Source organism: Lampris incognitus, chromosome 21 (assembly GCF_029633865.1).
Source record: "Lampris incognitus isolate fLamInc1 chromosome 21, fLamInc1.hap2, whole genome shotgun sequence".
Taxonomy (NCBI): Eukaryota; Metazoa; Chordata; class Actinopteri; order Lampriformes; family Lampridae; genus Lampris; species Lampris incognitus.
Window position 1 is genome coordinate 25853455 of NC_079231.1, and position 22602 is coordinate 25876056.

The window sequence follows — 22602 nt, forward strand, 5'->3', positions numbered from 1 at the left end:
TTGATGACTGACTTCCGTGGAGTACAGTTGTGGCAAGCATGCTGGTCAGGACTGCGGTCCTAGAGGTGCACACATTTGCTGATGTGCTCAGACCTGTCCAGATTCCGGTCGTACAATTCAAATATGTCTGATCTGAGCGTGCCGGCTCTGACCACGGCTCGAGAGAGAGAGCGAGGGGGGGGGAGAGAGAGCAGAGCGTGTGGCTGTTCTCTACAAGAAAGCGATGAAGCAAATTATTCGCCAAATGATCCAACTACACCTATCATTTGACTGTTTGCTATTGTATCACCTTTTCTTCTTTAACCACCGCTTCTTTCACATCTAAACCACCTTTAGCAAACAAGGACGGGTCGAGGGCATTTGTTGTTCATTTGGAGTCCAAGGAAATGGTGTTGTGTCACTTCTTGCAAGCTTTCGTCAGTCACATTCTTAATTTATGTGTTATTGACTACAGCGTTGTTTGTTTGTGCCATCTGCAGTGTGGCGTCACACATTCTGCACCAAACCAGAAACAGCTAACATGACATTACATTTTACATGACAGCCATTTAGCCGCCGCTGTTATCCAATGCGTGCTTGACTGCCAGGCACTACGCTGCTAATGGAGGGCACTATGGTACTACCATTTAGCTGATTCGCAAAGGCATACTGATCAACATCAGACGGGGTTTTGCAGGCATCTTAATATTGATATCATTGTAAACAATACCACATTACCCTCTCCCAACATGTATTCATTTACCCCCCCCCCCCACACACACACACACACACACACACACACACCGCCCTTACCAGTGAGCTGGACCTCGGCCTCATAGTTTCCGCTGATGACGGAGTCTGTGCTTGGCGTTTTGCACGTGTACGTGCCACCATCTGATGACCTCACTTCCTCTATCCTCAGTTCCACCACGTTGTCTTCCAGCCTCACCACCGAGATGTCCCCAGCAGCAACACGGCTACTCAGCAACTCGTCAGAGAATGTGGTGTCGAAGGTGGAGATGACGTTTATCGCCGCCTCGCCCTCCCTTTGCATCATCCAATCAAAATCCTGTGGAATGGGTCGTTGATGAGATTGTTGTTGCTTTTCAACAGTTAGGGACTGACAATGCCAACACTAACCAATCCCATTACCACTCTCCCCCATGCCATGGATTGTAAGATAAGGAATATGACTGATGTATCGTGGGCATCGCGTTAAAACTGTTTCATGGCTGGTTAAAGCAGCACCAGCTAACAACCTGTGTCTGACTGGCAATGCTATATAACATGCAACTTGACTGACTGACTCAATGTCTTACATCCCTGTTGCAAATACAACCAGCTGCTTCTTTATCTCTCTTCACAGCACAGCAACAAGCTCAAAAGACCGTTGTGGAAGAGGAGGAGCTACAGTGAATTAGGGACGCACGATACTGTCCTCATGTACTCATACTCGTAAAACTGCTCCAATACAACCGCACCCGATACCCGTCTAGACGATTCCAGCGGAAATTGTGAAAAGTGAGCGGTGCATTTGTTTGCCATCGGTACGGGAAGGTTGTTATGTTCGGGTTTGGAAGGATGAGGCTTGTTTTATTCAGCTCTTAACTCATTTATTAAACAACTCATTCAGTTACATCCGTGTGCATTCTGAGTGTGTCTTCTTCATCTAATCCGTTCTGGTTCTCTCGGGTAAGTACTAACAGCTAGTTCCACCTGGTGGGCAGAACGTGTAACAATACCCAATCGTCACATCCCCTTTCTTTGAGGCAAAATGCAACAGAGGTAAACTATCAAATCACTCGTGTCAGGTCTCAACCATTTCTCATTTAACATAACCTCAAAGCACATATGCAGTATACGTGGCATGAATTACCCTGCATAAACATAAATCTAGACCAACACCAAGGCCTGCAAGAACAACAACAACACTGACCAATATACAATTCTTCACATTAACATTGACCAATGTACAATTGTATCAACATTGACCGATATACAATTCATCATATTTATTTATGTATGCATTGTAGATTTGCTTGCATTTCCTTTTATTCATAAGTTCAGTCTATCAGGATTTCTGATTTCTCTTGTGGACCTTTCTCAACCCAGGTTCACTTGGATTGTTTGTGTTGGTGTCTGTGTTAGAGAGCATAGGAGGTGTGTAGATGGACTGAGATTAACTGTGGGCTTCACTGAGCTCACCGACAGAGGGGTCTTTAACAGACTGTGACGATTGGGTCTGAGGAGTTGTCCGTCCTCAGTTCTCACCACGAACGATCGTGGAGCTACCTATTGCAGAGCCGTCGCTTCCCCCCCCCCCCCCATCCATCAGCATCCTCAATCCTGACTATGTGATTGCTGGGCAGTGAAGGAAGATGCTCGGCTGTTCTGTCTTAGAATTACTTTTGTCCCATTTTCTGCTGCCGAAGCTTGTGTTCCAGCTTTGAGGGTTTCTTTTGTCTTAATTTGCTGTTTGGGTTACTCGGCAGGGTCATGCGGAGCTTCCTCTTCATCAGCAGCTCAGCAGGTGATAGGCCGCACTGGAGAGGTGATGCTCTGTAACGGAGTAGAGCCAAATGCGGATCCGAGTCACTGTCGGCTGCTTTCTTTAGGAGTTGCTTGGGAATGTGGACTCCCTTTTCAGCTTGTCCATTCGACTGTGCATAGTGTGGACTTGACGTCACATGCTGGAAATCATATTGCTCTGCAAACCTCTGCCATTCTCTGCTGCTAAAGCATGGGCCGTTGTCAATCACCACTGTGTGTGAGATGGCATGCCTGGCGAAGATTGAGCTCACGTGTTATGAGACAGGTTGACGACGTATTTGCTAACAATGCTATTTCAGGAAAGTTGGAAAAGTAGTCAATTACAACTAAATAGTCTTTACCTCTGAGGTGAAACGAGTCCATTCCCACTTTGTGCCATGGTACTTACTGTTGGCACATCAGCTACCACCATGGGCTCTTTGCTCTGCTTGTTTCTAGGTTTCTGGCATGTGTCACATTTGCCTACCATTGTTTCCATGTCTTTGTTAATTCCGGGCCAGAAGACTGACTCTCTCGCCCTCCTTTTGCACTTTTCAATGCTTAGGTGGCCTTCATTTATCCTGTGTAGCATGTCCATTCTGAAAGCTTGTGGGATGACAATCCTGCCCTTTTTTTAGCAACATTCCCTCCACAATACTAAGTTCACTTCTGACATGGTAAAACTGTGAACACGAACCCACTGGCCATACCTCATCCATGTTTCGAATTACACGCTGCAGCTCTGTGTCCTTTGCTGTTGCCTCCGCTATCTGCTTCAACTTTGCGTCTGACACAGGCAGCGCAGCAGGCACCATGTTCACACGACATTGAATATCCTCATCTGTTGTACTCACGCCGTTGCCTGTAGGCGCTCTGGAGAGGGCGTCGGCGAGTACCAGGTGCTTGCCTGGAGTGTAAACTAGTTCAGAGTCGTACCTCTGCAACTTCATCATCAAGCATTGCATCCGTGGAGACATCTCATTTAGATTTATCTTGATGATAGCGACCAGCGGCCGATGATCTGTCTCTACGGTGAAAAATGGCAGTCCACATACATCGCTGTGAAACCGCTCCAAGCCATAAGTCAGTCCCAAACATTCTTTTTCAATCTCGTGTATCGGCATTCAGATTTTGTCATGGCTCTGGATGCATAAGCCACTGGCTTCCAGTGCTCGCCCTCACCTCAGCCTGTAGGAGAACTGCGCCAATACCATCTTTTGAGGCATCAGTCAACACTTTTATCCTCTTTGTGTGATCATAAAATGTCAAAACAGGTGCAGTGGTCAGTGTGTTTCTTAGCTTTTGCCATGCTCATGTTTGTCTGTCCATTTAAACTCACCGTCCTTGTGTAAGAGCTCACAGATGCATGATGTTTTTGCCGTCAGATTGGGAATGAATTTGCCTACGAAGTTGACCATCCCCATGATGCGTAGCACACCTGTCTTGTCCGTGGGCCTTGCCATGTTCTGTATTGCATTTGTTTTCTCTTGGTCGGGCTGTGCGCCTTGAGCCGAGAGCTTGTCTCCAAGCAAAAGGATTTCCTGAACTCCAAACTCGCATTTACTTTTGTTGAGTTTCAGTTCATACTTTCGTATGCACTCCATCACTCTGTTCAGCCTCTCGTTGTGCTCTTGAGCAGTGGTGCCCCATATGATGTTGTCATCAATGGAAACTTGAACTCCATCCAAGCCCTCGATGATCGGTGAAATATTTCAGGCGCTGACTTTATTCTGAAAGGCAGTCTGAGAAAGCAATATCTGCCGAAGGGCGTGTTAATGGTACAGGACCTGGTGCTGCTTTGGTCCAGTTTTAGGTGCCAGAGGCCTTGTGATGTGTCGAGCTTCGTGAAGTAACGGGCACCTGCCATTTCACTGATGATTTCTTCCCGTGTGGGTATTTGACAGTGCTCACGTTTCAGGTTCTCATTCAGATCTTTCGGGTCCATGCATAATCTCAATTCTCCATTAGTTTTCTTTGTGACTACCATCAAGTTGACCCAGTCTGTAGGCTCCTCAACCTTTTTAATAACACCAACAAGGTCATTCTATCCAGCTCTTTCTTTAGGCGGTCTCTCAGTGCTGCTGGAACTCTGCGTGCGGCATGCACAATGGGCTGTGCTGAGGCGATACACTCTTTTCACCAGCCCCAACTCTAAACAGGATTTATCACCCAGAAGTGATTCACGTCCTTCAGTCACGACAGAGAAGAGTAGGTGATGCGCTTTTCCTTTCACTGTGACACTCAGCTTGCATGTGCCTAAACACTGGACTGGCTGCCCATTCTTTCAGTCCAGACGTTTTCCTCCTTATCTGTGGCTTATTTTTCATTCCTTTGATATCCGACATGCTTATGAGACTGGCTTTTGCCCCAGCGTCTAGTCTCATCGAGACTACAGTCCCATTTATCAGCAGTGGGACTATCCATTTATCTTCTCTGCCCCCCCCCCCCCCCGAGCTTATTTTTTGGTTCATTGACACAGTTCACAACGCCAACAAAAAACGTGTCACTGAGGTCAGGGTCCTCCACTAAGTTTGCAGATCTTCCTTTCTTCCCCTCTTTCCTTTTAGAGAAGCACTGTTTAGCAAAGCGGTTCATCCCTTGGCAATTTGAGCAATGCTTACCAAAGGCTGGGCACCGTCTTAGCTTGTGCCGCCAGCCGCAGCGCTTGCAGCCGACCATCAGGTCCGCCGTCCGCTGTGCAGGCCGGGTCACGTCCGCCGTCCGCTGTGCAGGCCGGGTCACGTCCGCCGTCCGCTATGCAGGCCGGGTCTGCGAGCGCCGTCTCTTCTGATACGAGACCGCACCAACAGCCGCTGCGCTGTCGCCCACGTGCGCAGTGGTGCCTGCCGCCATCTCGCGGAACGTTTTCACGTGCTTGTGGGACGGCTCACTCGCCTGGCAGGTCTTGATGGCTGCCTCCAGCGTCAGCTCCGTTTCCCGTAGCAACCTTTCTCTGACCTTTTGTCCTCCGCGCCAAAAACGATCCGGTCTCTGATCATGGAGTCTTTCAGCGTCGCGAAGTTGCGTGACTGCGCTTTATTTAGCCGCAAGTCCGTTAGAAAGCTATCAGAGGGCTCACGCTGATGCTGCGTCCGAGACCGCAACACGTGCCTCTCGTACGTCTCGTTCTTCTCTGGAGAACAGTGAGCGTCAGATTCACCAAGCACGACATCCACCTTTTCCCCGTCACCGGGCTGTCAAACACGCACGTGTTAAATAATCCTGTAAACCACTAATAAGACACGTTAGCCCCTAGCTAACGAGTCTGACCCTTTAGCCGAGTGGTTAGTGACGTCACCTTGTGGTGCAGTACACCTCGTATCGAATCCCGCACCGGGCAAGAAAATAACCGGTTACATTGGTGGCAGCGGTGGGATCCGGAAGTGTGCAGATCCTCAGAAGTCTCTTCGGAGCGCGGGAATAACAAGTGCGAGGGCGCGCTTCCGGGGAGGGTGACAACTGTAAACTACTAATAACACACGTTAGCCCCTAGCTAACGGGTCTGATCCTTTAGCCGAGCGGTTGGTGATGTCGCCTTGTGGTGCAGTTCACCCCGTATCGAATCCCGCACCGGGCAAGAAAATAACCGGTTACACTTCTATGGCCTGATTGTTAGCAGTGCCGCTACCTTCCTAGCATCCGGCCTCGTCTCCAGTCCCATGGCCGCGAAGTACGGGTTGGACTGCTGTTTGAAGGCGCGCCACTTCTCTAACTAACATTCCCCGTTAGTTTCAAACGCTCCGGTGGTTTCGAATCCATGTCGCCTTGCTCCGTTTACTCCTGGTACCACGTTATGTTCGGGTTTAGAAGGGTGAGGCTTGTTTTATTCCACTCTTAACTCATTTATTAAACAACTCATTCAGTTACACCCGTCTGCTTTCTTAGTGTGTCTTCTTCATCTAATCCTGTCTAGTTCTCTCAGGTACGTACAAACAGCTAGTTCCACCTAGCGGGCAGAACGTGTAACAACATCCAATCGTCACAAAGAGGAGGAGATGGAGCCTGATAGACGACGCGGCGAGATGGCCAAGAAGCAGCGAACACGTGGATGTTTCGTTTGTCCAAACGGAGCAGGAAATGACGAAGTTACATGGGTGCGGAAGTTGGATGAGCGCAGAGCACCAGACACGGACGTTGTGTGTGACGTGGGTGGGGCGGGGCGTTTTTTACCTGCTGCACCACCAACTGCGACTGTGATGCATGTGGTTGCAGGCCAGCCATGTTTTGTGCCTCACTTCTGCTTCAACAGGTAAACACTACATGGAACTGTCTAAAAAAAACAAGTACAATCAGTTTAAAAATCATTAACATAAATCCCCCGTTGTATCAGAGGCAATGCGACCCAGTAATGCAACCTAGTAGTTTCTTTTCACTGCACATTAAAATAAATCAATCAAATAAATGTGTATCCATGATCCTGTAATTAAAACGATCTAGTTAATTAATTCAGCACCAGTTAAGACAGCCTACGCTTCCAAACCCTGCAAAATCCAACAGCATTGTCCCTTAGCAAAACTCGTTATGCAGGCAGTGAGTCAGAAAGCACACACACAGTTGGTGCAGCAGGTAAAAAAGCCACTCCGCCCCACCCACGCGACGCTCCGCCTCCGTGCCCGGTGTATTCGAAGGGTTGGTCCTCACAGACATCAGTTCTGCTACAGTTGTATGTTATACTGAAACGCGCGGGATGTGTTACAGGTTACATTTAAATGCACTGAATGTGCTACAGTTACATTTAAATGCACTGAATGTGTTACAGGTTACAGTTAAATGCACTGAATGTGTCACAGGCTACATTTAAATCCAAAGGAATTGAATCAAGTGCAACTGGACTTGGTATATATCCGTGAAGACGTTTCACCTCTCATCCAAGAGGCTTCCTCAGTTCGTGCCTTTCTGACTAGACCAAGCTAGTCTGACTGGCTGGTGATGAGACTCAGATATTTATCCTCTTTGGAGTCGTTATCACAGCTATTGATGTCCATGGCTCTTTGTGTTCCGATGTTTAGAAACGCCCGTCGTAATCAGAGGTATTGATATGCGTTGCTCTACATTACATTTAAATGCACGGAATGTGTTATAATTTACCCTTAAATGTACTGAATGTGTTACAGGTCACACTTAAATACACTGAATGTGTTACAGGTCACACTTAAATGAAATGTGCGGCAGTGTCATGTTTGTTCAACAAAGCACAAAGATGAATGCTGAAATGTCAGAAACGCGATTATGGTGCATATTTAATTTGTTACAGTCCGAAAGTGAGGAACATGTGATGAAAATAAAGCATGTTTTCAAACTCATTGTTAGAACTGTAATGGTATTATCAAGTACTCATACTAGTACTTGTACTGGCAAATACTAATATGAGTACTTGTACTTGGTCTGAAAGAAAGTGGTATTGGTGCATCCCTAGAGTGGATATAAAAAGTCCCTGTTAAAATGGCAGGTTTTTGTGATGCAAAAAAATGAAACTAAGATAAATCATGTCGGAACTTTTTCCACCTTTAATGTGAAACTGCAACCTATAAAATTCAAGTAAAAAACAAACAAACCTTTTGGGGGGAAAAGTGAAAATTAAAAATGTACAATACCCGGGTTGTGTAAGTGCTCACACCCTTAAACTAATACTTTGCAGAAGCACCTTTTGATTTTATTACAGCACTCAGTGTCTTTGGGTAAGTATCTCTCTCATGGCATATTTGACTTGTTAATTAACATTTTCCTAATTTTCCTTGCAAAACACTCTAGATTCTGTCCGAATATGAGGGCATCTCCTGTGCTCAGGTCACTGTAATGACCTACTTTTCACTCTCACAGATGATAACACCGTTTCTGAATTAGCCGTGGAACTTCGGCATGTTTATTTCGCTCCACGCATAACGTGCACATAATCCGACTGACTCCCGTCTACCTTCCCACTCCCGTGGCTGCTCTGCTTACTATCCCATAATTCCCCGTGTCCTTAAAGGTGTATTCCCCCAATACTGAACATCACAGTCACCACACAGACATGATTTATCCTGGTTTCCTTTTTTACATCACAAAACCTGCCATTTTAACAGGGGTGTGTAGACCCTTTATAGCCACTGTATGTTAACATATGACAAGAGAGGAAATAACTACCTTAAAGCATTTCCTATGTACGTATACTCCAGGAAGGTTCATGCCTGGTGGCAGACAAAACGCAGACCAAAAGACATGCTTTTAGGATCTGATCTGGATGCTAATTGTGTCATTCTCTCATAATCATCACACGATCCTACCGAAATGAATTTAATATGTTAAAACAAAAAAAGAAAAAGCTACCCATTGTTGCTTTAGTTTAACCATGACTAGTGCTGCACAGCAGTGTGGGGTAGCTTTTACTCTGAAGCTTTTACTATGACACTTTTACTGTCCGAAACTTTTACTCTGAAGCTTGTACTTTCCTGAAGCGTGTAGTGTCTGAAGCTTTTCCTCTGATGTGCTTACTGTCTGAAGCTTTTACTCTGAAACTTTTACTGTGTGAAGCTTTTACTGTCTGAAACCTTTCCTCTGAAGCTTTTACTGTCTGAAGCTTTTACTGTCTGAAACCTTTCCTCTGAATATTTTACTTTCTTAAGCTTTTACTGTCTGAAACCTTTCCTCTGAATATTTTACTGTCTGAAGCTTTTACTGTCTGAAACCTTTCCTCTGAAGCTTTTACTGTCTGAAGCTTTTACTGTCTGAAACCTTTCCTCTGAAGCTTTTACTGTCTGAAGCTTTTACTATCTGAAACCTTTACTCTGAAGCTTTTACTTTCTTAAGCTTTTACTGTCTGAAACCTTTACTCTGAAGCTTTTACTTTCTTAAGCTTTTACTGTCTGAAGCTTTTACTCTGAAACTTTTACTGTGTGAAGCTTTTACTGTCTGAAACCTTTCCCCTTAATATTTTACTGTCTGAGGCTTTTACTATCTGAAACCTTTCCTCTGAAGCTTTTAATGTCTGAAGCTTTTACTATCTGAAACCTTTACTCTGAATCTTTTACTTTCTTAAGCTTTTACTGTCTGAAACCTTTCCTCTGAAGCTTTTACTTTCTTAAGCTTTTACTGTCTGAAACCTTTCCTCTGAAGCTTTTACTTTCTGAAGCTTTTACTGTCTGAAACCTTTCCTCTGAAGCTTTTACTTTCTTAAGCTTTTACTGTCTGAAACCTTTCCTCTGAATATTTTTCTGTCTGAAGCTTTTACTGTCTGAAACCTTTCCTCTGAATATTTTACTGTCTGAAGCTTTTACTGTCTGAAACCTTTCCTCTGAAGCTTTTACTGTCTGAAGCTTTTACTATCTGAAACCTTTACTCTGAAGCTTTTACTTTCTTAAGCTTTTACTGTCTGAAACCTTTACTCTGAAGCTTTTACTTTCTTAAGCTTTTACTGTCTGAAGCTTTTACTCTGAAACTTTTACTGTGTGAAGCTTTTACTGTCTGAAACCTTTCCCCTTAATATTTTACTGTCTGAGGCTTTTACTGTCTGAAACCTTTCCTCTGAAGCTTTTACTGTCTGAAGCTTTTACTGTCTGAAACCTTTCCTCTGAAGCTTTTACTGTCTGAAGCTTTTACTGTCTGAAACCTTTCCTCTGAATATTTTACTGTCTGAAGCTTTTACTGTCTGAAACCTTTCCTCTGAAGCTTTTAATGTCTGAAGCTTTTACTATCTAAAACCTTTCCTCTGAAGCTTTTACTTTCTTAAGCTTTTACCGTCTGAAACCTTTCCTCTGAAGCTTTTAATGTCTGAAGCTTTTACTATCTGAAACCTTTACTCTGAAGCTTTTACTTTCTTAAGCTTTTACTGTCTGAAACCTTTCCTCTGAAGCTTTTACTTTCTTAAGCTTTTACTGTCTCAAACCTTTCCTCTGAAGCTTTTACTTTCTGAAGCTTTTACTGTCTGAAACCTTTCCTCTGAAGCTTTTACTTTCTGAAGCTTTTACTGTCTGAAACCTTTCCTCTGAAGCTTTTACTTTCTTAAGCTTTTACTGTCTGAAACCTTTCCTCTGAATATTTTTCTGTCTGAAGCTTTTACTGTCTGAAGCGTTTACTGTCTGAAACATTTCCTCTGAATATTTTACTTTCTTAAGCTTTTACCGTCTGAAACCTTTCCTCTGAAGCTTTTACTTTCTGAAGCTTTTACTGTCTGAAACCTTTCCTCTGAATATTTTTCTGTCTGAAGCTTTTACTGTCTGAAACCTTTCCTCTGAAGCTTTCACTGTCTGAACTTTTACTATATGAAACCTTTCCTCTGAAGCTTTTACTTTCTGAAGCGTTTACCGTCTGAAACCTTTCCTCTGAAGCTTTTACTGTCTGAAACCTTTCCTCTGAAGCTTTTACTGTCTGAAACCTTTCCTCTGAATATTTTACTGTCTGAAGCTTTTACTGTCTGAAGCGTTTACTGTCTGAAACATTTCCTCTGAATATTTTACTGTCTGAAACCTTTACTCTGAAGTTTTTAATGTCTGAAGCTTTTACTACAAAGCTTATACTCTGAAGCTTTTACTGTCTGAAGTTTTTACTCTGAAACTTTTACTGTCTGAAGCTTTAACTGTCTGAAACTTTTACTCAAACATTTACTCGAAAGCTTTTACTGTCTGAAGCTTTTCTTGTCTGAAGCTTTTCCTGTATGAAGCTTTTACTGACTGAAGCTTTTACTCTGAAGCAAAGTTTGTAATTTTTCTTGCGCCTACATAACGTAAACTGAGGAAAAGTGTATCTCAAGAAAAATGATTACACAGAAAGTGACTTGCCTTCTAAACTGTTCTAAAATAAAGTAGATGACAACTGGCTAACAAGTAGTACACATATTTTCACCTGGGCCAGTATTTCTATAAGGAGTTCTCAGCAACCTGTTTGCATTTGGACCCGCCACTAACAACACTGTCTGTTGCGTTTACATTGGCTTTTACTTGGCAACTAATTTAATCGATTAATTGGATTATGTTTTCTCCCTTCATGCCTGGCTCCTCTTCTGACTGCCAGCACTTTCAATACACTGGAAAGACAAACATAATTGGGCCACTTTTGCATGCCCTTCTCTACAGGGAGGTCAGAGCTGAGGGTCACCACCGAGGAAGCTTCCCAGGAGCTGATGAGACTCTAAATGTCACACTCAAGGGCACTTCAGCAGAATGGATGCTTGCTCAAGCATGGGCTCAAAAGGGACTCCTCCTTCTCCATCACTCATCTTTCCCCACACCTCCCCATCATACTGAAAGTGCCAACAGGGTGTTTACCTGCTCCCGCGGGCCTCCATATTCACGGACATCACACCTGATGGAGACAGGCTGACCCATGACCCTTATCAAGGGACCTGGAGACACCGTCACCTCCCTCGCTGAGCACAAACCTAGAGAGAAAGATTAAAACACAAATTTATTTATTTGTTCTTTTTACAGAGAGGAAAATTAGAAATCTATGAAAGATAAAATCATGTTTTATGCCTAGTCAAGGTCTAAACTGTTCAGCAAAAGTTATGGAATACAGATCATGCAGTAAGTAAGCAGTGGAAAAAAGTAAAATTAGTGAACGGCAATGTTGTTTATATAGCACGGTCATTACAAGTAAGCTCAATGTGCTTTACATAAAAAGAAAAATAAATAGGCACAAACATGAGAACATACAGGTAACACAATATGAGTACAAGAGTAGAAGCATGAAGCATACACCCAATGTACATTAAACACACCATACACCTATTAAATACCTCAAAACACACACACACACACACACACACACACACACACACACACACACACACACACACACACACACACACACACACACACACACACACACACACACACACACACTAACTAAGTGTAAGTGTGGCGGGATAGGAAAGTTTTGAATTTGCTTGTTTTGAATGTGGTGGTGGACCTCAGGTCAGCAGGCAGCTGGTTCCAGACAACAGGACTACAGTAACTGAAGGCACCCTCACCAGACTTGGATCTAATTCTGGGTACAGCTAGAAAACCTCAGCCCAAGGACCTGAGAGGCCTGATCAGGTTATTATCAGTGAGCAAGTCAGAAATGTACCATTAAGAGCTTAATAGACTATTAGCAGGATTTTGAAAGCGGTTCTTGTTACAGGAGTCAGTGAAGTGATTTCAGTACCGGAGTAATATGTTCAAATCTTCATGTACATGTAAGGACTCCAGGCTGCTGCATTTTGAATGAGCTGAAGCTGTCCTACTGACTGTTTAGATAATCCTGCAAATGGAGCATTAGAAGTAGTCTAACCTGCTTGACATGAATGCATGAACCAGCTTCTCAGAGTCAGTTTGAGATATGAATACTCTCAGTTTTGATATAATTTCAAATGATAAAATGCTGTTCTGGTAATATTGGTAATGTGATTTTCAAAATTGAGATCAGTATCCAAAATCATGCCAAGGTTTATGACTTGCTCACTGTATTTCAAAGACAGTGATGTCAGGTGTGAATAAATGTCCTGTCTCTGACTTTTAAGGGGTATCACTAGATTTCGTGTCATAGTCATGAAATTTAATCTATGAAATCGTGCTGGGAGACACGATGTCACTGAAATGTTCTTGTCCGGCACCACCAAGTTGTATCCCAGTGCATTCCTTTGGGCCAAGTTTCTCTTGCGTGACTCACGTTATCAAGATGCTGGCTCAGGCTGGTCTGGCCTCCCGGGAGAATGCCCGTCACTTACATATATTTGAAAACACAAAAGCTACGGCAGTTAGGGTTAGTGTTATATATTGTAGTTAGTCCATCGCCCAATAGGGGGGGGGGACAGTAGAAGAGAGAAGTAAGAAAATGACATTTTAAAAAGCAGTGAGGAAAATAAAGAGCGCCGATGTAGACGGTTACTGAGCAGTCGTGTCGTTTCTGTTGTCTGATATGTGGATAAATAACAGTAAGGGTTAGGGTAGGTTTTGTGTTTTCAAATATATGTAAGTGACCGACATTTTCCCGGGAGGCCAGACCAGCCAGAGCCAGCATCTTGATAACGTGACTCGTGCAAGAAAAACTTGGCCTATAGGAATGCATTGGCTACAACTTCATGGTGCCGGACAAGACAATTTCAGTGACATCGTGTCCCCAAGCACGATTTCATAGACTACACTTCGTGACTATGACACGAAATCTCGTGATACTGGGCTGCCTTGTCTGCATTCAGCTGTAAAAAGTTTGTGGACATCCACAGCAATTAATATCATCAATAGTTTTCTAATTTACTAACAGGATTGAGATCACCAGAGGAAAAGGAAATGTACAACTGTATGTCTTCGGCATATGAATGTTAGAATATATTGTTTATTTATGACAATACCAAGCGGTAGCATGTATGTATTAAAGAGCAGTGGCCCAAGGACTGACTCTTGTGGAACCCCAGAAAGTTTTTTTTTCCAGCAGATTTAAAACATTAAAGCTCTTGTCCTTTAGGTAGGATGAAAACCAGTTAGGGTTAGGAACAGGGCCCAATAGGCTGACTGAATCATGAAGCCTTTGAATTAAAATGTCATGGTCAACAGTGTCAGAGGCAGCAGGGAGATCAAGCAATACTAAAACTGAAATTCTCTGTGCGTCACTGTTGATCTTAAGGTTACTCTTATGAAAGCTGTTCAGAGCTGGTGAATCCCTAATTATCGGTTCTCTGCTACTTCTTAGTCCATTGAGGTGAGAATCCATCCATCCATTATCCAAACCACTTATTTTGCTCTCAGGGATGCTGCAACCGATCCCAGCAGCCATTGGGCGGCAGACGGGGAGACACCCTGAACAGGCCGCCAGGCCATCACAGGGCACACACACACACCTAGGGACAATGTAGTATGGCCGATTCAGCTGACCTACATGTCTTTGGACTGTGAGAGGAAACCAGAGCACCTGCAGGAAACCCACGCAGACACGGGGAGAACATGCAAACTCCACAGAGGACAACTCGGGACGACCCCCAAGACTGGACTACCCTGGGGCTCAATCCCAGGACCTTCTTGCTGTGAGGGGACCGCACCAACCACTGCGCCACTGTGCCGTGACGTGCCCTGAGGTGAGTGTGTGCTCAGTATTATGTTGTAAGGCCTATTCCAAGTTAAAACATAGATATAAACAGAGGGATATAGATACCGAAAGATATCAATAGAACCCATGTGGCAATACAGTACGCCAATCCCTGCATTCCATTTTAACTTTTTATCTCCCATTAGCACACACATTAGAAGAACACCCAATATTCAGATTTTTAGGCAACTACTTTATTTGGCACAAGATACCAATTAATACTATTTGTATATGCAAACTTACCAGCCTACTAAAATCTGATCCTGGTTGTAGATGGAATACTTAAAATAAGCTATAACTGACAACATTTAGCTGAATATTTCAGCCCTTGTTTTCCAAAGGAACACCTTTGGTTTGTCTTTGCCATCCAAATAACCGTGTTTATTATAGCAAGGCTGGTGAAGCGTTTGTTGTAAAGCAATACTGACACATACAAGAGAGACCCAACCATGGGATCGCCTCCCTCTTACACTGAGAGCTTGTCTTAAACTCCTCAGTGTGAATTTTGCCTCCGCCAGTGTTGTGACTTCTCTTATGTACACTATTGTAGTGTTACTATTCGTGGGTTACTAACTTAATCACTAATATATATAAGTACACAGAGACGAGGATGCGGCACAAGTCTGATCTTTACTGACGGAGACATCACACACTACTAGGCTCGACCAGTGTATTACAGAACTCAGTAGTGGTGACAGTCCAACACAATCGAGCACCGAGTGCTCGATCCAATACACCACATCCCTCTTTTCCAACTGAGATGTGGCCTACTCATCAGTTGCTTCAACAGTAGACCCTTTACCGAACCATTAACACTATGGCATAAACACTGAACAAGTCTTTTCTACTTGCATACTTCAATGATTAATAAAGCATGTTTTTTAAATTACAGATGACTCTCATTAAACAACATAAACCATTTCCTTTTCACAATCGGGTGGTTAGCATGGAAACATTTTGAACATTCAGCAATCTTGCAACATTTCAGGTTAAACACACCTTGTACTTTTTGTTTCACCTTCTTTTTTTTCTTTTTCTTAATAAACACTTGGATGATCACACAAAAGAACCCTGAGGTTAGTCATTGTATCTGGCAGGGCGCCTAACTGCTCTGCCGCACTTTGTGTAGCATGTGGGTGTACTGCCTGTAGTCACCGGAGGAGGGTCGTGTGGTGGCAGGTCATGTGGTGGTGAGTCGACTGGCACAGGCGCTTGTGAGGGTGAGGGTTGTACCTCTGAGTCAAAATGTTCCTCACTGTCCGTGTCTCTGAATAGGCTCGGATGTATCTTCCTCAGATGTCGCCTGTTCCTTCTTTGCATCCTCCCAGCCGGTGTCTGCACAGTGTAGGACCGTGGTTCATCTCGCTGTCGGATGACAACGGCAGGCTCCCAGCCGCGCCGCGTTTGCATGTGTACGGTGTCTCCTGGGGTCAACACTGGCAGGGGCTTTGCACGCTGGTCGTAACGTTGTTTTTGGCGGAACTGCAGGTTCCGGATCTTGCTGTGAATGTGCTGTGGGACTGATTGTGTCAGCACAGCACTGGAGCACGGAAGTGTGCTTTGTAGAACTCTCCCCATCAACATTTGTGCAGGTGATACGTCCAGTCCTGTCACCGGTGTGTTCCTCAGTGACAGCAGCACCAGATGTGGGTCAGTGCCGGTCTGCATTGCCTTCTTCAGCGCATGTTTCACTGTCTTTATGGCTCTCTCAGCCATGCCATTTGAAGAGGGAAAACCTGGGCTGGAGTGTGTCAGCTTGAACTCCCATGAAGCTGCAAATGACTTCATCTCATAGCTGGCAAATGGGACATGGTCACTCACTATCTCCCTAGGAATCCCGTGTCTGGCAAACACAGACTTCATCTTCTGGATTACTGTGTATGCTGTTTTGTCAGATATGTTGAGCACTTCAGGATATTTGGTTAGGTAATCAACTAACAACAGGTATGACTGACCGTGTAGCTCGAAGATGTCAGCTCCGACTTTCATCCATGGCAGTTCTGGGACCTGATGCGGCATAAGTGGCTCAGCCTGCTGTTTGGGCTGTAGCTGCTGGCATTGCACGCACTTTTCCACCATTGCCTCTATATCTCGTGCCATGCCAGGCTAGTAGAGAGACTTTCTTGCTCTGGCTTTTGTGCGCTGCACTCCTTGGTGTGCAAGATGCAGCTTCTCCAAAATCGTGCTCCTGAAGCTCTGGGGTATGATGATTTTGTCTCCTGTTAAATTTCACATGTGCAGTCTTGGCTCTCTCCATTACTTTCTGCAGGATTTCATCGTGTTCCCGCTCTGATGATGCTGCGATGATCATTTCGTCTGCTATAATGTACACACCTGGGATATCGCCAAAGGTCTCACAGTTCTTTTGTTGAAACACTTCGCTGGCCGATTTGATCCCGAATGGGAGTCTGAGGAAGCGGAACCGGCCCCACGGCGTGTTGAAGGTGCGTAGCTTAGACGACGGCTCATCTAGCTTGATCTGCCAGTATCCATCCTTTTCATCTAGGATGGAGAAGATGGATTTTCCTGTTAGCCTGCTGCGCACGTCTTCCGGTGTAGGAATGAGAGTAGTGTTGACGTTTGACTGCCTCATTCAGGTTGCAAGGATCCAAACATACCCTTAGCGCACCATTTTTTTTCTTTGTGGCAACAAGACTGTTCACCCATTCTGTAGGTTCACGGACAGGAGTTATGACTTTCCTGTTCTGCAAGTCTGTGAGTGTCTCTCTTAGTGAGTCCATGATGGAGAGTGGTACGTTCATGCACGCGTGAATCACAGGCGTGACGCTGGGGTCAATGTGTATGTGATGAACTCCAGGAAATTCGCCTAATCCTGTGAAGACCTCCGCATACCTCTGCAGCAGCTCCTCTTTGGTGGCCGGAGGTTTTGCTGGTTGTGGGGACTCCACTGCAAGCGCCTCGACTTTTCTCACCAGCTGCAGCTCTTCACACGCATCTCCACCCAGGATTGGCTTGTTAGCTCGGGTAGACACATGGAAGTCCAATATAGCCGTAAGCTTAGACGTGCGGCAATCTAGAGATGCAACACCATCTGAGGGTAGTCGTGCACCACCAAAAGGAATCAGCACAGTCTTTGTGGGCCGTAACTGAACGGGACCTGGTAGCTGCCGGAATATGCGCATAGGAAGCACATTTGCATCGGCGCCTGTGTCCAACTTGAAGTTAATTGCTACGCCTCTGACCGTGGCTGTTTCACGCCATACAGTGCCTTTAGCTTGGTGGGCTGCTTTGTTTTTGTATTTTCTAATCATGCCTATATATAAGGAATCAATTTCACTTTCTAGATTATGCACTGTCTTTGTCTTGTAATTGCCGCTTTTTTCAGTTCTTGATTTACACACCTTGGAAAAATGATTGTTCTTACCACATTTGTGGCACACTGCACCATAAGCTGGGCATTGACGGGGCTCATGTTTATTTCCACACTTGTGGCAGAGAGTTGTTGCTACATGCCTCTTACTGCTCGTTTTGTTCTTGTTCCAGCTGCCCGTGCGCGTTTGCCCTGTTGCTTTCTTCAATGCCTCCACTGAGGCGTCTTGGACAACATGTGACGTCTGCATCGCTTGTATTTGTGACTTAGCGAGCTCGGCTGATCTACATATCTCTACGGCCCTGCGCAAAGTAAGCTCATTATCACGTAACAGTCTTTCTTTCAAACGGGCATCATTTATGCTGAACACTAATTTATCCCTTATCATGTCATCCTCATGTCTGCCAAACTCACAGTCTTTGCTCTTCTGGCGCAGCTCTGTGATGAATCTGTCCACCGATATTCCTGCTTACATCGTGCGCGACCAGAATTGATGGCGTTGGAACACGACGTTCTTCCGAGGGCTGCAGTAGTCCTGGGAGGCTTTCAGAACGTCCTCCATCGATTCGTCGTCTCCTTCTGGGATGATGGTGAGTGTGTTATACACATCCAGCGCCTCCTCGCCGATGGTGTGAAGCAGAATGGCTATTTTAACCTTCTCTTCCTTATCCAACGCACCTGAAGCGGTCATGTACAGCTGGGAACGCTGTTCCCATCTTCTCCAGTTTTCTGCGACATTCCCGGTAAGTATCAGCGGTGGTGGCGGCTTGAACTGCTCCATATTTGTGCGCAGGCTAGCACGTGTTAGCTAGCTGCCTCAGCTACCAGCGAACTCGTTGAAGTACCGCCCTCGAATTATACCGTAACTCCGTCTTCTGACACCATCTTGTGACTTCTCTTATGTACACTATTGTAGTGTTACTATTCGTGGGTTACTGACTTAATCACTAATATATATAAGTACACGGAGACGAGGATGCGGCACAAGTCTGATCTTTACTGACGGAGACATCACACACTCCTACTAGGCTCGACCAGTGTATTACAGAACTCAGTAGTGGTGACAGTCCAACACAATCGAGCACCGAGTGCTCGATCCAATACACCACAGCCAGAGCAAATGTAAGATGCAACATGTTTTGGGAATGTTTCTTATGCTGCGTTTGATTATAACGCGGAGGTGGCAGATTCCCAGCTCCCACTAGGAAGAACAAAATAAAACGGCACGGGAGCTCGGGGTTCCTAGTCGCGACCTCGGGTTGCTTTCGTCAACCCCCAGTTCACGACACGGGATTATGTGACGTCACATCAACATGGCTGCCCGGTGTCAACGGTAAAATAATGTTAATCTTTATCAATCTTTACAAGACTGTATGCTGTTAAACGCACCTTGAAGTTCGACGTTCAGCATGGTATGCGTTTAGATCAATAAAGACACAATAGTTGGTTAACATATCAAATTAAATATTCGTTGTTATTAGCGGTTTTAAAAGGTTAAGCTATCGCTAATCACAAGGTCACTAACTTGAAAATGCTCGTTGGCAACGATAACGGGAAGGAAAGTATTGGCTTCCGGTCTGTGGCTGACGAAAACGTGACACCATAGCTGGCGAGCTGCCAGGGAAATGCGCGCTGGACTCCTCCCACATGGACGACACGCCTCTGCAGCTTCCGGTGCTCAGCGCCGAGGGCGCCCCTGTTTTGTCCCGCCTGCTAGCTCGAGCGCAGGGATGTCGCTAATGACGTGTTCCCAGCTCCCCAGCTCTCCAGCTCCCCACCTCCCCAGCTCCCCAGCTCCCCCCTCCGGCCACAAACCACCGCGGCGGCGGCAGCAGCGGCAGCAGCCTCCTCTCCCGGTTTTTCAGGTGTTTATTGCAATTTTCACTCATGAACAGATCAATGTCCCAAAGAGAAGCAGAACATAACAAAACAACAAGACAACAACACGGGTACCACACAACTACCAACAAGGCACTAAACAAACACATTTCAGGCTTGACGGATGTCTACAGTTTTAACTGCTGTACTATTCTTCAGAGCACGTAATGTGTCAATATCATAACTCATTTCTATTTCTATTTCTATTTTTTCTTCTGGACCACCTGCACTTGTGAATGTAATATTTTCCATACAACAAAATGAGATTCAAGATAAAACGGTTTTTATAATCAGTGTCATTCTTATCATAATACAAAATAATATCTCCTTTTTCCAGTCGAGTAGTTGACGCAGGCAGTCTCTTAAAGAAGTACTCTATGTCTAACCACAATAACTTAGCACACATGCGCTCATAAAATAAATGACACATAGTCTCAATGTCGTTATTGCAAAAAACACTCTTCTGTCAGTGTCGCCCGTGATCCTGAAAGCGCCTGGTTTCCAGGATCAATCCCACGTATCATCCAACATGAAACTTCTCTGATTTTGTTTGTGACACAATATTTCCTATTGAAGTTCCAGACTGACTTCCAATTCATATTTTCCAATTTAGAGTTCCAGAATGATTTGGCAAGAGGGGTGCGGACCCCGCACAAAGTCTCCTAATGTGACTGTTAGAACATGTTCTGTCTGTGATGCTGACACCTTCTAACATGGGGACACTATTCAGCTGCGGGGTATTATCAGACATGTCAGTTCCTAGCATTCATCTTAAAAGACCAGAGGGCATCACATTAAACTACACTAAATTCTTTTGGAGTAATTGGAAATCCGTAATTTTTTAGAAATTCTGCGTAGGTAAATAAATGTCCACTTTCATTTAATAATTGTGTCACCAACAGAATATCTTTTTTAACCCAGCTATCAATAAATGATGGGTTTTTTTAAATTTAATCTCTTTATTGTTCCAAATTGAACATTTGTGGGGAGAAAAGTTGTGATTATATGTGAGCAACCAGGACAGTAATGCTTGCTTATGGTAGCTACACAGTTCCACAGGGAGCTTATTTACATCAAAATAGCATTGCAGGAGAAATTCGACACCACCCAGCTTTTCACAAATTAGTTCTGGAATACTAAACCATAGTTTTCTTTTCCTTGGATATGATTTTTTAGCCACTTGACCTTGAATGTAGTATTGAAAGTACCAAAATCTAAGACATTAAGTCCCCCTTCACAATATGGCTTACATATCACCCTCTTTTTTAAATAATTCCTCCAAACAAACTTAAAGAGCAGAGTATCAATTTGTTTGATTAATTTCTGCGGGATATCCATGACCATCGCAGTATATGCCAATCTTGACAACCCTTCACTTTTAGTTAATAATACACGGCCTTCTAATGATGGATCTCTTCATAACCAAATATCAAATTTATTTTTAATCTTTTCAATCAATGGCTTAAAATTCAATTCCACCCTTTCATTTTAATTTTTGCATATTTTAACACCCAAGTATGACATATCATCTTTCACGGGAATACCACATATTTCAAACAAATCATTCGGCCTGTCCTTCAGAGCAAAAAGATCAATTTTTTCAATGTTTAAAGTTAGACCTGATACCAAGGAGAATGTACCAAGACAATCAATAGCTTTTTTAACTTCTTTTTCATCCTGCAAAAAAAATTGTTGCATCATCTGCTCATTGACATTATTTCAATTCTTTTCCAGCTCTTTGGATACCATTGAAATGGTTTTTGTTGATGTGAAGAGCCATTGTTTGCATGACTAACAGAAATAAGAAGGGGGCAGCCGGATCCCATTGTTTAATCCCTCTGCCAATACTAAATCTAGAAGTGGTACCAAATGGTTATTTAACTGAGCTATTACATCCTTCGTATAATGTCTGAACTGCACATTTAAAATAAGAACTCTGAAGTACTGAGTAAGAAACTGTGCTCTATGGTGTCAAATGCCTTATAGTAATCCACAAACAAAATATAGCTATTGTCATCAATGAACTCGCTGTAATCAATGAAATCTCAAATTAGGCGAATATTATCACTTATGTGTCTTCCACTCATAAATCCAGATTGACAGTCATCAACAACTGTACTGAAACATAATTTGAGTCTTTGAGTTTCTGGAGGAGCTTGACACACTTGTCTCGCACTTCCCTGTTGATGACTCTGCACGTATCCTTCTCGATGACTTCAACATCCACACCAACAAGCTAGATCCTCTTCTCTCTTTCCTCTCCTCCTTTGACCTTCACCTCTCACCCTCTCCTCCTACCCACAAGGCTGGCAACCAGCTGGACCTTATCTTTACTAGACACTGTCCTATTTCCAATCTCTCTGTTACTCTCCTCCAGCTCTCTGACCACTAGTTCATGTCCTACTCTCTCCCTCTCCTCTCCCCCCTCAGCCCCTTCCCCTACCCACATGGTTTCCACCCGTAGACACCTCCGCTCTCTCTCCACCTCTGATCTTTCTTCCTCTGTTACCTCTTTCCTCCCTACACCTGAATCTTTCTCTCTCCTACCCCCTGACACTGCTACTGATCTTCTTCTCTCTACCCTCTCCTCTTCTCTGGACATATACCAAGTCCAGTTGCACTTGATTCAACCCCTTTGGATAACCATGACCTGGATGAATGAGAACATTCACAGACGTGAATAGTGTTGTCATCAAGTTATCACTTCCGGTTCCGGTTCCCAGCTGACGGTTTGTGGCTCAGCTTGCTTTTAACAACTTTTAACAACTCCTTGGGACCATAAGATTATTTCATTGATATTATTGTGTGTCTCTATTATTTTATGGATTTTATTCGATCATCGACTC

At 44.2% G+C, this 22602-nt stretch overlaps 1 protein-coding gene across 1 annotated transcript in view; it reads right to left on the bottom strand.

Moving 5' to 3' along the window:
• Nucleotides 1–11867, bottom strand: part of ptgfrnb (prostaglandin F2 receptor inhibitor b) — a gene marked incomplete at its 5' end in the record, with an annotated part of 205345 nt that extends 193478 nt beyond the window's left edge. Inside the window, 2 exons of the mRNA XM_056301121.1 lie at nucleotides 793–1048; nucleotides 11751–11867. Of these exons, the coding sequence (XP_056157096.1) occupies nucleotides 793–1048; nucleotides 11751–11867 (373 nt within the window). The remainder of the gene's footprint in view (nucleotides 1–792; nucleotides 1049–11750) is intronic.
• Nucleotides 11868–22602: the final 10735 nt, after the last annotated feature.